We start from the raw sequence: 16,118 nt of genomic DNA, 5'->3' as shown, positions 1-16,118 counted from the left end.
AAGATGAAGCTATTACTCCAAGCCCCTCTTCATCAGAGGGCTCGAGTTGGGGTTGAGACTGGGGCTGAGGCTGTGGTCCGTCCCCCTTTCCAGGTCCTTGTCTTCCTCCCGTCGGCCTGGGGGCGCCCGCTCACGCGGCCTCTCTATTGCAGAGCTCTTCTCTATGGTTTTCCCTCCCGGACCGTGAAGGCGGGAGGGCGTGGCCAGCACGCCTTTTCCGCTAGTCGCCCCGCTCTAGCCCGTAGTCTCGCTGCCCTGAGCCTCCCGTGCCGGCCGGCCGGCCGGGGGAACAGGCGGGCGCTCGGGGGGCGCTCGGGGGGCGGGGGGAGTTCCGGTTCCGGTTCTTTGTGCGGCTGCATCGGCGGCTCCGGGAAGATGGCGGCCCGGGCGGGTTTCCAGTCTGTGGCTCCAAGCGGCGGCGCCGGAGCCTCAGGAGGGGCGGGCGCGGCTGCTGCCTTGGGCCCGGGCGGAACTCCGGGGCCTCCTGTGCGAATGGGCCCGGCTCCGGGTCAAGGGCTGTACCGCTCCCCGATGCCCGGAGCGGCCTATCCGGTGAGTGGGGCAGGAGGAGGGGCGCGCGGGCCGGGGGCGGGGCCGAGCGGGGACGTGGGAGTGACAGGGGTGGGGGGAGAAGTAGGAGGGACTCCCTTGGGAGGGGTTCGGGCTCTGGGTGCGGGTTGGGGGAGGCTGTGCGCAGAAAGAGAGGGGGAGGCAGTTACACACCTGCTCCTAGGGGCATTGTTTCCGTGGGGAGTCGGTAGAGAACCTGGGTGGGTGAAGTGGGTCCAGGGATACCTATATGAGGGCCGGAGTGCAAAGGGGCTTGAGCAGCTCCAGTGATCAGAGGAACACAGAACGTGTAGCTGACAAATTGAGGTCAGCTTCTAAAGAGATAGTAGCTAGCAGAGTAAATGTGGAACTGGCGATGTCCGATGTGTCCCATCCAAAATAGACTGAGAATTTGAGTATAATCTGGCTCTCGCTTAGCTTTTGGACTCTATTTTTCTATGGAGTCACTACTGGAGCAAAGGGTTCTCCTCTCATTGTCCTCCATTCCATCCCTAAACCTTACTTCATTCAAAGATCTCAGGCGTTCCCTGCTTTTCTTTCTTGATGGGGTTTAGCAGGTGAAACCATGACATCTCTGGGTCCTCTCCCCTCTGTAGAGACCAGGTATGTTGCCAGGCAGCCGAATGACACCTCAGGGACCTTCCATGGGACCCCCTGGCTATGGGGGGAACCCTTCAGTCCGACCTGGCCTGGCCCAGTCAGGGATGGATCAGTCCCGCAAGAGACCTGCCCCTCAGCAGATCCAGCAGGTCCAGCAGCAGGCGGTCCAAAATCGAAACCACAAGTAAGATGATCCTGGGGCAGAGGGAGGGAGGGAGGGAGCCTGGGAGGACACAGGTGGTGGGAGTACCTGAACCAAGAAGTGGTGGTGCTGTGTCAGCAGATGGTGCTACAGAACTCATCCTTGAGAATGCTTGGTGGTGGTGGTGGTGGTGGTGGTAGTTCTTTGAGAGAAGCTTTGCAATCCCTTCACATTACTATAAATGGACGTGCTGACAGCTTATTTTCACGTTCTGACTAGTTCTGTCCCAACCTGATAATAGTATTTATTCCCAACAGTGCAAAGAAAAAGAAGATGGCTGACAAAATTCTACCTCAAAGGGTGAGTCCAGGCTATATGTCTTCTGGAAAGTGTGGTGAGTTTGAGTATAGAGATGATCATCCTAGATTTCAATTAATTTTTCTGTTCCTAAGATTCGTGAACTGGTACCAGAATCCCAGGCCTATATGGATCTCTTGGCTTTTGAAAGGAAACTGGACCAGACTATCATGAGGAAACGGCTAGATATCCAAGAGGCCTTGAAACGTCCCATCAAGGTAACACAGGAAAGTACTAGGCAGAGAGCCAAAGGAGAGGACCCAGGAACCTTCAGCAGAATTAGGATGAGAAATCAAAGGCACAGCACAACTCTCCTTGGCATTTAAATTGCATCTCTCCCTTCCGCCTACAAACTGAGAATTACATTAGGAGGATAAGAACAGAATGGCAAAGGGGGAGGGGCTCTTGATGTCTCTTGCACTACAAATATACCCTTGTCCATGTTTTCGCTGTAACTGCTCTGCTACCTTGGGAACCTGGCACCTTGCATGACTTTGTCCACCTGGCATCCCACTATATGCACTTGTACTTAGGCTGATGGCCAGTACTCCTCTTCTAAATGGAATCTTCATCCACCCACCCAAGGGACTGGGTAGACAGTAAGCCAGTCTGTTAGGAGTAATTTTGGGGTTTGGGGAGACCGTTGTCTTCAACATCAGACCACTGAAGCCCCACGATCAATCCTGTTTCTGCCTTCCTCAGCAAAAACGGAAGCTGCGAATTTTCATTTCTAACACTTTCAATCCGGCTAAGTCAGATGCCGAGGATGGGGAAGGGACGGTGGCTTCCTGGGAGCTTCGGGTAGAAGGACGGCTCCTGGAGGATGTGAGTTCAAGGTCCACAATGGTTGGCATCTAGGGTGGGAGCTGCTGGGAATGAACAGTGTTGTCTGGTCAGCAGGAAGCCTAACTGGTGCTCACAGCTCCTTTTGGGAGCAGTAAGGAGAGGGACACTGTTCCCTGCACTGAAAGACAGTGGTCCTTTGTGTTTGCCCCCACACCTTTGGCCCTCACTGGTATCATATGGAGAACCTTATTGTCCTGGGATCTGATTTGTGATTTACCTTCCTCTTGGTGCTGCTGGCCATTGGATTTAGCCATATCTGTAGATTATTTAGTTTTTTTTTTTTTAATCGAGTTTGCACTTAATTTGAGGCTGTGTTTCCTCTCTGAGTCCTTGTGGTATCTCTATCTTCTCAACTTTCATTGGAGGCACCCCACAGTTTAAGTAGGATAGATTTCTCTTGACAGGCTCTTTGTTGCTTCCTGGGGAGCATCAGCTGACAGGTGATAGTCCCCAAACTTCCCACCCCAGAAGCTCCTCGGGGAAGCTCACCTTTCTCTCATTCCCTTACATTCTCTGGCTCTTATTTTTAGCTGCTCGCAGGCAAGCTAATTGGAATGCACTTTTGCAGGAGAACCAGGGCTCAGTGTCAGAGCCTCCTTCTCTATATAGGTCCGGTCCATCTGCTGGTGGTGTCATTCTGTCCAAATAAAGCTGTTTTTGTTCTGGCTGCTTATTGCCTGTGATTCATTTCCCCTCTAGAGTCAGACTTTTCTCTGTTCAAACTCGCTTAGTTATGTGCAATGGTTTGCTTAACTTGCCTCATTTCCCTTGGACAAATGAGATGGGTAAAACAGTGACCCTCTATGTGTTCTAGGCTGCTTCTTCAGGGTTCTGTTGCTACCATGATTGGTTTAATACCTGCAGATGCCTATTTTGCCTATCTCTCTTAAGAGATATTCAGAAGATATTTTTTGAGTTTTTTCCCATTGTTGTTGGGGTTCCTTTTTCATAGGATTTTGTCTTGGGAAGTTTCTTTTGGCCTTTCCTAATGTGATTTTTATTTTCTCTCCTCTAGTCAGCCTTGTCCAAATATGATGCCACTAAACAAAAGAGGAAGTTCTCTTCCTTTTTTAAGTCCTTGGTGATTGAACTGGACAAAGACCTGTATGGGCCAGACAACCATCTGGTAGAAGTGAGTAGTTCTGCCTTCTAGGCTTTGACTCTGATTGGAGGATGATGGACTTGGGAGCCGTATTTTAATGTCTAAGGAGAGGGGGAGGTATAAAGTAGTCACTCTAGGTGTACACAGTACCGCTCCAGGTGTACAGTTTGCACATTGACCTCTAGGTGGCACTAGCATGTTTAGTTAGGACCAAGGGCTCTTGTAACCTAACTTGTCCCATCTTTTTAATGTTACTATCCTGATCACTGCCACCTCTTTCAAGGGAAAGTCTACTGGTGGCCTCTTGTATGTGCCAGGCCATCTCTGTATCTTGCTTGTTAATAATGGTGAGATGTAGTTATCCATTTTTCTTGGCAGCAGTTGCTGTAATGAGAGTGATTGACTGATAGGGTACTAGTACTTGCCAAGGTTACCATTATAGATCTGGGACTTCCTCTTGGTTTCTGCTCTGTTTACATTTACATTCCAATTCACCAAAAATCCTTTATTATGATGCCTGATTGCACAACGTTTTGAAGCCCATGTTAGCAACAGTATTCTTTGGGAAACAGGCAAAACCAGAATGACAGTCCAGCCAGCACTCCAAGTGAACTTAACCTGCTCCTTTCTTTGCCAGTGTAGCTGTAGCCCCTTAACCTCAACCACTAAGAGACATGGGGAGGTCTTTACCATCTAATAAGGGAAGTAAGTCATAGAATCAATAGAAACTTGTAAATATATTTAATTTTATAGCAGTAGAGTATAGTGGCTAAGGATGTGGACTGTAGAATCAGACACATCAGAGCTCAAATGGTGGCTCCACCACTTATTGGCTGTTTGACCTAGGCAAGTTACTTTATTATGCTGAGCATTAGTTTTCTCATCTGTAAAATAAGTATAATTGTGCCTATCTTGTATAGATGTTCGGGAAGTGAGATAATCCAGGTAAATGTCTTAGAATACTCTCACACATAGTAAGTATTCAGTAAATGATAGCTATGTTACTGTTCACATGTGTATTATCCATTTTGTGGATAAAATTATCACTGGACATTCAGGCTTATTTAAATGCAACCACAAACAATTAAAAGGTTAATCTACTTATACACAGACAGTAATCCCAAAGCCATATGCAGTTTTTTAAAATGCTTCATGCTATTACTCTTCTCCATTAGCCTCAGTAATCAAAGTTGAATATTCAGTCATTACAGAAGCTCTTCCCTCCCACCCCAGCTCTTCCTCTGGGAGAGCACCCCCTGACATCTTCCTCTCTGTAGTGGCACAGGACCGCCACTACCCAGGAGACCGATGGCTTTCAGGTGAAGCGGCCGGGAGACGTGAATGTACGGTGTACTGTCCTACTGATGCTGGATTACCAGGTATTCTGTGGTGGTGTGAGGGGGTCCAGCTTTCACAGCCACATCCCATCAGCAGTCTCACTTTAAAGAGTTTATGTCTAGTTGTGAATAATTTGCCACTTTGGCACAGAGATAGAGTCTTAGTCATCTCTGAGTTCTTCCTAGAATTTTTCTGTCCCAGAAAAAGCACTACATTATTTGTTGAATAGCTTGAATGTATTGCTGCATATAGACGCAGCTAACTAGCTTCATCCCCTATACCCTTTGGTTCCCTGCAGCCTCCCCAGTTTAAATTAGACCCCCGCCTAGCTCGACTCCTGGGCATCCATACCCAGACTCGTCCAGTGATCATCCAAGCACTGTGGCAATATATTAAGACACATAAGCTCCAGGACCCTCACGAGCGGGAGTTTGTCATCTGTGACAAGTACCTGCAGCAGGTAAGTAATGGACCCATTCTTTTGCTAGAATCCATTAGAACACTAGTTATGCTCAAACTGCTAACCTCGTGCTTCTCCCCTTTGCTACAGATCTTTGAGTCTCAACGTATGAAGTTTTCAGAGATCCCTCAGCGGCTCCATGCCTTGCTTATGCCACCAGAACCTATCATCATTAATCATGTCATCAGGTAGGCCTGTGTGTGGGAGGCAGTGCTGTGCCGGAGCTGCCTTGTACCAATTTGCACAAGCCAGTTGTCAAATTTTCAGGAATTTTGCAAACAGATTGTTAAACACAACTGTTACTTACAATTAAATTACATAAACTTATAATTAAATATATTAGACTAAAAGTGGGTAACATATACTCAAAAAAGTATAACTTCCTAATTATTACATTTTATTGTATTTGTGCTTTTTTGTTGTTGTTGTTGTTGAGACAGAGTCTCACTCTGTCGCCCAGGCTGGAGTCCAGTGGCGCGATCTCGGCTCACTGCAAGCTCCGCCTCCTGGGTTCACGCCATTCTCCTGCCTCAGCCTCCCGAGTAGCCGGGACTACAGGCACCCGTCACCACACCTGGCTAATTTTTTGTATTTTTAGTAGAGATGGGGTTTCACCATGTTAGCCAGGATGGTCTCAATCTGACCTCGTGATCTGCTCACCGAGCCTCGTGATCTGCCCGCCTCGGCCTCCCAAAGTGCTCGGATTACAGGCATGAGCCACCACGCCCAGCCTGTATTTGTGCTCTTGAGGTTATTTTTGCCTGTTGTATCCATCTGGCGGAAATATGATATAATGATGTGCTTATGTGTTACTGTGCATCTCTTCCCATGAACAGTAATGTAATGTTGGTAGCTTGAAATCAGAATTTTTTTTTTTTTTTTTTGGGATGGAGTTTCACTCTTGTTACCCAGGCTGGAGTGCAATGGCACAATCTTGGCTCACCATAACCTCTGCCTACTGGGTTCAAGTGATTCTCCTGCCGTAGCCGGGATTACAGGCATGTGCCACCATGCCTGGCTAATTTTGTATTTTTAGTAGAGACCAGGTTTCTCCATGTTGGTCAGGCTGGTCTTGAACTCCCGACCTCAGGTGATCCGCCCGCCTTGGCCTCCCAAAGTGCTGGGACTACAGGCGTGAGCCACTGCGCCCGGCCTTTTGTTTTGTTTTGTTTTGAGATGTAGTTTCGCTCTTGTTGCCCAGGCTGGTGTGCAGTGGCATGATCTCAGCTCACTGAAACCTCCGCCTCCTGAGTTCAAGCAATTCTCCCTCCCCAGCCTCCCACGTCGCTGGGATTACAGGCACCTGCTACCATGCCCAGCTAATTTTTTTATATTTTTAGTAGAGACGGAGCTTCACCATGTTTGCCAGGCTGATCTCAAACTCCTGACCTCTGGTGATTCGCCCACCTGGCCTCCCAAAGTGCTGGGATTACAGGTGTGAGCCACCGCGCCCGGCTGAAATCAGAATATTTAAAGCCCAAAGATAAGCAAATGCCACACATCTGGGCACCTCCTCCCACTCTCCTTTGGAAGATCAGTTGTTAAACATGTACCAGCTCTTCACTCATGGAAGGGCTCAGCAGCCATCTTTTCTCTGGATGGTACAGCATTCTAGTCCAAGCCTCCCAATTCCATTACCTCTATTCACTTTTTTGTTTAGAAGCTGCAGAGCAAGGCATCTCTAGATAGGGAGTGAAGAAAATTTCCCTCTCAAAGCAGCGTGTCTCTGTAGTTGGATATAGTCTCTTTGTCTTCCTTCCTTTATTCCATATTAATTCCGGTAAGGGCTTTCTTTTCTTTTCTTTTCTTTTCTTTCTTTCTTTTTTTTTTTTTTTTTTTTTTGAGACAGAATCTCACTCTGTTGCCAGGCTGGAGTGCAGTGGCACAATCTCGGCTCACTGCAACCTGTGCCTCCTGGGTTCAAGCGATTCTCCTGCCTCAGCCTCCCAAGTAGTTGGGATTACAGGCGCATGCCACCATGCTTAGCTAATTTTTTGTATTTTAGTAGAGACGGGGTTTTACCATGTTGGCCAGGATGGTCTCGATCTCTTGATCACGTGATCCACCCGCCTCGGCCTCCCAAAGTGCTGGGATTACAGGTGTGAGCCACCACACCCGGTGGGCTTTTTTTTTTTTTTCTTTTGACCCTGAACCTACAAGATGACAGAGAGGGAGGGGAAAAAAAGAAAAAAGATAAGACCCTGAACCTTCACTTACACAGTAGTAACTCCTCAACCTATAAATTAGGTCAGTAGAAGTTGGTCTGTCCTATATTCCTATGCTTAAAGTTAGACCACTTTTAATTTTGTGTTTGACTTTATTTTTGGGGTCAATTTTAGTTTAAAAGGGAGAAAGCCAGGCACGGTGGCACATTCCTGTAGACCCAGCTACTCCAGAGGCTGAGGTGGGTAGATCACTTGAGTCCTGGAGTTTGAGTCCAGCCTGGGCAACATAGTAAAATCCTGTCTCTGAAACAATAAAAAAAGATTTGTTTGGCTGGGCGCAGTGGCTCACGTCTGTAATCCCAGCACTTTGGGAGGCCAAGGTGGGTGGATCACAAGGTCAGGAGTTCAAGACCAGTCTGGCTAATATGGTGAAACCCCATCTCTACTAAAAATACAAAAATTAGCTGGGCGTGGTGGTGGGCGCCTGTAGTCCCAGCTACTTGGGAGGCTGAGGCAGGAGAATCGCTTGAACCTGGGAGGCAGAGGTTGCAGTGAGCCAAGATTGCGCCACTGCACTCCAGCATAGACAACAGAGCAAGACTCCATCTAAAAAAAAAAAAAAAAAAAGGCTTCGTTTGTTTAAACATACAGAGTCTTGCTCTGTCATCCAGGCTGGAGTGCAGTGGCATGATCTTCGCTCTCTGCAACCCCTGCCTCCCAGGTTCAAGCAATTCTCGTGCCTCGGCCTCCCAAGTAATTGTAATTACAGGCGTGCACCACTTTTTGTATTGGGGTTTCGCCATGTTGGCCACACTAGTGTTGAATTCCTGGCCTTGAGTGATCTGCCCGTGTTGGCTTCCCAGAGTGCTGGGATTACAGGTGTGAGCCACCGCACCTGGCCAAAGAAGTTTTAAAAATTATTATTATTATTTCTTTTTTGAGACAGAGTCTCTCTCTGTTGCCCAGGCTGGAGTGCAGTGGTGTAATCATGGCTCACTGCATCCTCGACCTCCTGGGCTCAAGTGATCCTCCCACCTCGCCTCCTGAGCAGCTGGGACCACAGATGTGTGCCACCACGCCCAGGAATTGTTTTGAAATTTTTTGTAGAAACTGGGGTCTGTGTGGTGTAGGCTGGTCTCAAACTCGTGGGCTCAGGCAGTCCTCTTACCTGAGCCTCCCAAAGTGTTAGGATTACAGGCATGAGCCACCATGGCTCGCCAAATTTTTTTTATTTTTAGAGATCGTCTCACTCTGTCACCCAGGCTGAAGTATAGTGGCATGAACTTGGCTCACTATAACCTCTGCCTCCCGGGTTCAAGAGATTCTCCTGCCTCAGCTTCCCCAGTAGCTGGGATTACAGGCGTGAGCTACCACGTCTGGCTAATTTTTAGTAGAAATGGGGTTTCACCATGTTCCTGACCTCAGGTGATCGCCCACCTTGGCCTCCCAAAGTGCTGGGATTACAGGCATAAGCCACCACGCCTGGCTGCCAAATTTTTTTTTTTTAAGGGAGAAAGATATATAGGAGACTGTAGCAGTGATTTCCTCTGGAGAGGAAGGAACTCCTTTTCACAGGATGCCTTTTGTACTGCTTGAATTTTTACCACTGACTTTTTAAATAAATCAACTTTATTGAAGTATAATTTATATATAACAAATTATACCAATTGAAAGTGTAGTTTGAAGATTTTTGCCAGATCTGTACACCATGTAGCTGCCACAATAAAGTGCAGAACATTTCTGTCACACCCGAAAGTTCTTGGGCCCTTTTACAGTTAGCCCCTTTTCTCTTCATCCTGGGTCATCTTTTTTTGACCCTGTGTAATTAGGTCTTAGGGGACAAGCTCTTTACCAGGCCCCTTTGGTTTCCTGTCCAGTGTTGACCCGAATGATCAGAAAAAGACAGCTTGTTATGACATTGATGTTGAAGTGGATGACACCTTGAAGACCCAGATGAATTCTTTTCTGCTGTCCACTGCCAGCCAACAGGAGATTGCTACTCTAGACAACAAGGTAGGGGTCTGTGCCCTGGATAGTTGGGTACCACCAGCCCCTATCACAGCTTCAAGGCCTCCTTTTGGTTCTTAGTGTTCATTCAAAATACGGTGACACCCAGTATATGTCAGGTACTGTGCTTGGTGCTGGTTTGAGCTAGACTCAAATGAATTCTGATTGTGGGGATACTCTCAACAGCACTGAGCCTCAGTTTCTGATTTGTGGAATAGAGACCATAGTACCTTTTTTTTCCTTTTTTCTTTTCAGGAGTCTCGCTCTCTCGCCCAGGCTGGAGTGCAGTGGTGCAATCCCGCCTCACGGCAACCTCCACTTCCTGGGTTCAAGCGATTCTCCTGCCTCAGCCTCCCAAGTAGCTGGGATTACAGTCACCCACTATCACACCCGGCTGATTTTTGTATTTTTAGTAGGGACGGCGTTTCACCATGTTGGCCAGGCTGGTCTCCAACTCCTGACCTCAAGTGATCTGCCCGCCTCAGCCTCCCAAAGTACTGGGATTACAGGCGTGAGCCACCACGCCCAGCCCATAGTACCTATTTTAATCAGGTTGCTATGACGATTAAATGAGGGAGTGTGTGTAAAGACTTGAGACTGTATCTGGCACATAAAAACAACAAATGGTAACTTCTGCTACTATTATTGTTATCTGGGTTGTTATTATTAGACGCAGTCCTTGCAAATAAAGCCAAAAGTGCTTTGGGAACATGAAGGAGAAAGGGAGGCTTTGCTGGAAGAGTTGATGCCCCAACTAAATCTTTTCTTTTTTTTTTTTTTTGAGATGGAGTCTTGCTCTGTCGCTCAGGCTGGAGTGCAATGGCATGATCTTGGCTCACTACAACCTCCGCCTCCTGGGTTCAAGCAGTTCTCCTGTCTCAGCCTCCTGAGTAGCTGGGACTACAGGCACCTGCCACTATGCCCAGCTAATTTTTGTATTTTTAGTAGAGACGGGGTTTCACCATATTGGTCAGGCTGGTCTTGAACTCCTGACCTCAGGTGATCCACCCGCTTCGGCCTCCCAAAGTGCTGGGATCACAGGCGTGAGCCACCGCGCCCGGCCCCAACTAAATCTTGAAGGACAAAGTGGGTGTTAATGAAAGGGCAAAAAGGATAGTAGTGCTGGGGGCATAGGAGGCAGAAGACGTTCCAGAAAGAGGGAATAGGGCATGTAAAGGTCCAGAGAAGAGAGAGAGAGCCTGGTGTCTTAAAGAAGTACGAGCCATTTAGTATGCTAGATGCAGCATAGAGTGCCGAGGACGGTATGTTTTGGGAAGGAAAGCTAGATAGGGAGCCAGATGCCTAATCATGAAGAACCTTTGATTCAGGGAAAGCTGGTTTATGTTTCATCCTGAAGACTGTGTAAGACAGCTGGTTGAGAGATCATTACCAGTGGAGGGACTGATGCTATTTGTATATAGAATGATCACTTGCAGGAAGGTGAATGGAGAATAATTTGTCAAGAGGGCAGGGCTGGAGGCAGGAAGCCCAGTTAGGAGGCTGGTGCAGTAATCCATGTGAGACGTGTTGAGGCCCTAAATTTACAGTCCCGACAGTGAGGGTGGAGATAAGTAGATAGATTTGAGAGGTGTCAAGGTGGAATTGAAGGAATTTGGCCACTGTTTGGATTATTAGAGTGAGGGATGAATGAGAAGGAAATGTTATGATGCCTCCCAGGTCTCTAGCTTGGGTGGACAGTAGTATTTACTATGACTGGGAAGAGGGGAGGAGGAGGAGCAGGTATTGGAGAAAGGGTAGTGAATTTAATGTCAAGTTTAAGCAGTTGGATTGGTTGGAGTATAGAAGATAGACTCTGGGCTGCAGACTGGGGACTCATTACCCCGTCAGTGGTAATGGAAGACATACAAGTCAAAGAAATTGCCGGGAGGAGTATGCAGAATGAGAAGAGAGTTGAGAACAAAACCCAGAGATGAGAGCTTATGAGACAGCCCCAGATGCCAGTCCTTTTCTTCCTGAGAACACTTTTGGACCCATTTGTGCTGTGGAGTAAGTATTCATCATGTAGCTTTGCCCATAGTGGGCACTGGGGAGACCAAAAGGAAAGCTTTCCTCACATGGGGTATACAGAGAGACAGAAACAAGGGCAAATTACCTGCTGAAAGAATGCCAAGGGTCGGAGCAGTTGGAGCTCTATATGATAGTGCCAGCTGTGGGCAGCATGGTGACTAGGTTGGAAGTGGCATGTGGAGTTGTCAGGCACCACCTGCCATTTAACTTCTCATTTTTCTAGTTTGAAAATGGTATGAGCTTCGTTCTTCCTTTCAGATCCATGAGACAATAGAAACCATCAACCAGCTGAAGACTCAGCGGGAGTTCATGCTGAGCTTTGCCAGAGACCCTCAGGGTTTCATCAATGACTGGCTTCAGTCCCAGTGCAGGGACCTCAAGGTAAAGAACCTAGGAGAGGTCTGAAGGGACTTAGGTCATGTAGCAGCTGGTAGGAGACCCAGAGGAAGGAGTGAGGGGCCAGATTTTTCTTTAGCATGTTCCAGGGTCCATTTTGCAGTTAAGCAGGGAAATGGGGGCAGAGCCATCAAGTGTTGATTTAGTGCTTGCCTTGTCTGTCACTGTGCTTCATCTTGTCAGGGATACAGAGTGGAAGACCTGATCTCTGCTTTCAAAGCAGCCTACATTCTGTCTGAAGAAACTAGGCTAGTATAGCCAGGCACGGTGGCTCACACCTGTAATCCCAGCACTTTGGGAGGCCGAGGCCAACGGATCGCTTGAGGTCAGGAGTTTGAGACCAGCCTGGCCAACATGGCGAAACCCCGTCTCCACTAAAAATATAAAAACTTAGCCAGGCGTGGTGGTGCGCGCCTACAATCCCAGCTACTTGGGAGGCTAAGGCAGGAGAATTGCTTGAACCCAGGAAGCAGAGGTTGCAGTGAGCCAAGATCGTGCGGCTGCACTCCAGCCTGGGTGACAGAGCGAAACTCTGTCTCAAAAAAAAGAAACTAGGCTAGTATGATACAAAGTAGTAAATATAAGACATTATCAGGCCAGGTGCGGTGGCTCACGCCTGTAATCCCAGCACTTTGAGAGGCTGAGGAGGGCAGATCACCTGAGGTCAGGAGTTTGAGACTAGCCTGGCCAACATGGTGAAACCCCATCTCTACTAAAATAAAAAAATCAGCCAGGCGTGGTGGCGGGTGCCTGTAATCCCAGCTACCCGGGAGGCTGAGGCAGGAGAATCGCTTGAACCTGGGAGGTAGAGGCTGCAGTGAGCCGAGATTGCACCACTGCACTCCAGCCTGGCTGACAGAGTGAGACTCCATCTCAAAAAAAAAAAAAAAAAAAGACATTATTAGACTGACCAGGACCAATAAGATGATTCAGATAAGGGAGATCAGTGAGACTAGAATCTCTGGGGAAGGCTTCATGGAAAATTTGGGATTTGAAGACGTTCCCAGAAAGGGGAGCACAGTAAGCTCAGGCAAGAAGATAGGAATGGGCACAGAGTATGAACTCATCCGTTGTCACCCCTCCTGTGCTGACTGTGACGAGTTAGAGAGGCTGAGCAGAGGAGCAAGGGAAAAGGGATGCCAGGAAAGATCCCTGAACAAGGCAACGACTTGTTGATTGCAGAGGTGACTGGGTGTTGTATCAGTTTGCTGAGGCTGCTGTAGCAAACTACCACAAACTGGGCAGTTTCAAACAACAGGCTTGTCTCACAGTTGTGGAGGCTGGAAGTCCAAAATCAGTTGTGGGCAGCACTGCTTCCTTCCGCGAGCTGGGAGGGAGACTCTGTTCTGTGCATCTCTCAGCTTCTGGTACCTCAGGCGTTCCTTGGCTTGTAGGTAGTGGTCTCTGTGTGACTTCACGTTGTCTTCCTTCTGTATGTGTCTGTCTCCATGTCTAAATTTCCCCTCTTTATAAGGGAACCTACCGGTCATATTAGGGGGTACTCTAATGACCTCATCTTAACTTGAGCATCTGCAGAGACCCTATTTCCAAATAAGGTCACATTCACAGGTACTAGGGGTTAGACTTCAACATTTTGGGGAAGGATACAATTTACCCAATAATGGGTGTGAAGGAAGGAAACAAGCCTTTTCTCCTCTCTCTTCCTCCACCCTGCATCTCCATTTCCCTCAGACAATGACTGATGTGGTGGGTAACCCAGAGGAGGAGCGCCGAGCTGAGTTCTACTTCCAGCCCTGGGCTCAGGAGGCTGTGTGCCGATACTTCTACTCCAAGGTAAGTACATGGGGTGCACGGGGGAAATTGACAAAAGGCACGGGGTTTTCACCCCTGATGGGGGTCAGTGGTGTTAGATACCAACTTCTGGTTTGTCTCATCTTCCACTCCCTTCACTATTTTCTCCTTAGGTGCAGCAGAGACGACAAGAATTAGAGCAAGCCCTGGGAATCCGGAATACATAGGGCCTCTCCCACAGCCCTGATTTGACTGCACCAATTCTTGATTTGGGCCCTGTGCTGCCTGCCTCATAGTATCTGCCTTGGTCTTGCTTGGGGCGTTCCAGGGGATGCTGTTGGTTCAAGGACAACACCAGAATGAAGAGGGTCTCACAAGACACCTGTTATCCTCTTCTTTCACCCTATCCCTTCCCACCCCCAGCTTCCCTTTGCCCCACAAAGTTCCCATGTGCCTGTACCCTCCCCTGGTCTACATAGGACCTCTAGATAGTGTTAGAGAGAGAACATGTAGTGGTAATGAGTGCTTGGAATGGATTGGGCCTAAGGCCAGGTGGTCTTCAAGGGGACCAGCTACACTGATCCTGCCCTTCAGAGACCCAGGAGTTGGGAGCTTTAGCTCCTTCTCCAAGACTCAGGCCTGTGGGCACTCTATAAGCTAGTTGATCTTGGCTCTCCTGATAACAGAATCCAATTTCCTTCCTTCCCTCCACAGGTTTGGAACAAACTCTCCCTTCACTTGTTGCCCTGTAGCACTACAGAAACCCTGGTTCTTGGGCTCCACTGAGCCCCAGGTCAGTCCCCAGCCCTCTGGGTTGGCCTGCTGTCAGTGCTTCTCTCACTCCTTAGTTGGGGTCCACATCAGTATTGGAGTTTGTTCTTTATTGCTCCCTCCCAGACACTCCCTGTGGCTGCCCTTTGTGATTCCCTCAGATCTGCCCTAATCCCGGGCATTTGGGTGGGGGAATCTTGCCTTTCCCTTTCAGAGCCCCAGGGATCTCATCTGGGGAACTGTCATTGCCAGCAGAGGCTGTTCCTTCCTGCTGTTTGGAGATGTGACTCATTCATTCACTCACTCCACCCTGCCTCTGCGTCCCTTAATGGAGAAACAGGCCTAAAACCAAACGGGTAAAAAGCCCTGGGCCATCCCTGTCTTCCTGTCCCTTGTCTGCCCAGTTGACACCTACTGGTGACTTCTAGGGCACTGAGGAGTGAAAGCGCCTAGGGCTGGAGAATAGTGCTGAGTTGGGTTTGTGACTCTTCCCTCTCCCTGCCTCACAGGATTGTGACTCCCCAGCCCCTGCCCTCAAAGCTTCAGACCCCTCAGGTAGCAGCAGGACCTTGTGATCTTGGCCCCTTGGATCTGAGATGGTTTTTGCATCTTTCCAGGAGAGCCTCACATTCTTCTTCCAGGTTGTATCACCCCCGAGTTAGCATATCCCAGGCTCGCAGACTCAACACAGCAAGGGTGGGAGACAGCTGGGCACAACGGGGGAATTCCGTTCAGCATGGGCTCTAAACCCACAGAACTGACAAAGCCCCTGCTTCCCCACCCCCTCCTCAGGCTCCTGCGAGCATACCCCCACCCCCAAATCCCTCCCTGTTCTACACTGGGGACAGCAGAATTTTCTCCCCGTCTTCCCCTTCCTGCCATTTTCCCTCCCTTGAAAGGTTGACACTGGACAACCTTGGGGCAGCTGAGCCCTGGCCGCCTCCTGGCTGGAACCATGAGAAGGAAGCTCAGTACTTCCCACAGTGTCCCTGTTGATAACTGTTTTTATTAACTGAATTGTTTTTTTCATGGACCAAAATTTTTTTTGTACTGTCCCCTTATTGATGTTACCCAGTTTTAATAAAAGAATCTTCTGAAGTATGGGTCCTCCTACCTACTGTGAGAGAGCTCTTCCCTGAGCTCTTCTTCCTTCAATACCATTAGCCACGCTTGTAGTGTTTGTTCATTTTATTTGACAAGTATTTATTGAGCACCTGCTATGTGCTAGTTGTGATGCTAGACACGGGAGATAAAGTGGAAAATGAGATTTCTACTTTTGTGGACCTCAGGGTCTTACCTTAAGAGATTGCTGTCTGCCCCAGTGGTCCAAGCAGCCTAGTTGCTGGTTGGGATTATTGGGCTTCACCACTGGATCTTAAGAGCCCTTTCCCGACTTGCTAGGCAGGTACTAACAGGTTGGTGGCAGTCATTTTCCCCCTTGTCCATCTGAGCTCCCCAGAGCACCTGTTGGCTGGAGTGAGCCATAGATGCCCGTGATCCCTTAGGTTTGACGAACCTGAGCCTTCTTTGGAGGAGTTTCACTTCTTCCCCAGGGCTTCTGTTTAGATGTGGGCAGGATCTGGA

General features: G+C 48.6%; 1 protein-coding gene across 6 annotated transcripts; it reads left to right on the top strand.

Moving 5' to 3' along the window:
* Positions 1-183: 183 nt before the first annotated feature.
* On the top strand, positions 184-15,632 carry SMARCD1 (SWI/SNF related, matrix associated, actin dependent regulator of chromatin, subfamily d, member 1). 6 transcript variants are annotated; one of them, XM_063786678.1, is made up of 14 exons: positions 207-552; positions 1,167-1,354; positions 1,630-1,672; positions 1,765-1,887; positions 2,372-2,494; positions 3,531-3,647; positions 4,895-4,996; positions 5,254-5,415; positions 5,506-5,603; positions 9,458-9,593; positions 11,874-11,996; positions 13,704-13,805; positions 13,937-14,556; positions 15,044-15,632. In XM_063786678.1, exons 1-13 carry the CDS (start codon positions 376-378, stop codon positions 13,988-13,990), a joined length of 1,548 nt encoding a protein of 515 aa, XP_063642748.1. In that variant the 5' UTR covers positions 207-375; the 3' UTR covers positions 13,991-14,556; positions 15,044-15,632. The 6 variants fall into 6 exon arrangements, with proteins under 6 accessions (XP_016778921.2, XP_016778920.2, XP_063642748.1 ...); XM_016923431.4 differs by having other exon boundaries at positions 189-552; positions 13,937-15,632; XM_063786679.1 differs by lacking the exon at positions 11,874-11,996 and having other exon boundaries at positions 247-552.
* Positions 15,633-16,118: the final 486 nt, after the last annotated feature.

This window comes from Pan troglodytes, chromosome 10 (genome assembly GCF_028858775.2).
Source record: "Pan troglodytes isolate AG18354 chromosome 10, NHGRI_mPanTro3-v2.0_pri, whole genome shotgun sequence".
In the NCBI taxonomy this organism is placed as follows: domain Eukaryota; kingdom Metazoa; phylum Chordata; class Mammalia; order Primates; family Hominidae; genus Pan; species Pan troglodytes.
Note: the sequence above shows the minus strand (reverse complement) of the source record. Positions and strands in the feature narration are given on the sequence as shown.

What these genes read in the sequence shown, in the direction of transcription:
- SMARCD1 (XM_016923431.4), top strand. Translation starts at nt 376, where the DNA reads ATGGCGGCCCGGGCGGGTTTCCAGTCTGTGGCTCCAAGCGGCGGCGCC. An exon ending in CAGACAACCATCTGGTAGAA is followed by an intron (nt 3,648 to 4,894) that starts GTGAGTAGTTCT and finishes TCCTCTCTGTAG; the next exon opens with TGGCACAGGACCGCCACTAC. An exon ending in GCCGATACTTCTACTCCAAG is followed by an intron (nt 13,806 to 13,936) that starts GTAAGTACATGG and finishes TTTTCTCCTTAG; the next exon opens with GTGCAGCAGAGACGACAAGA.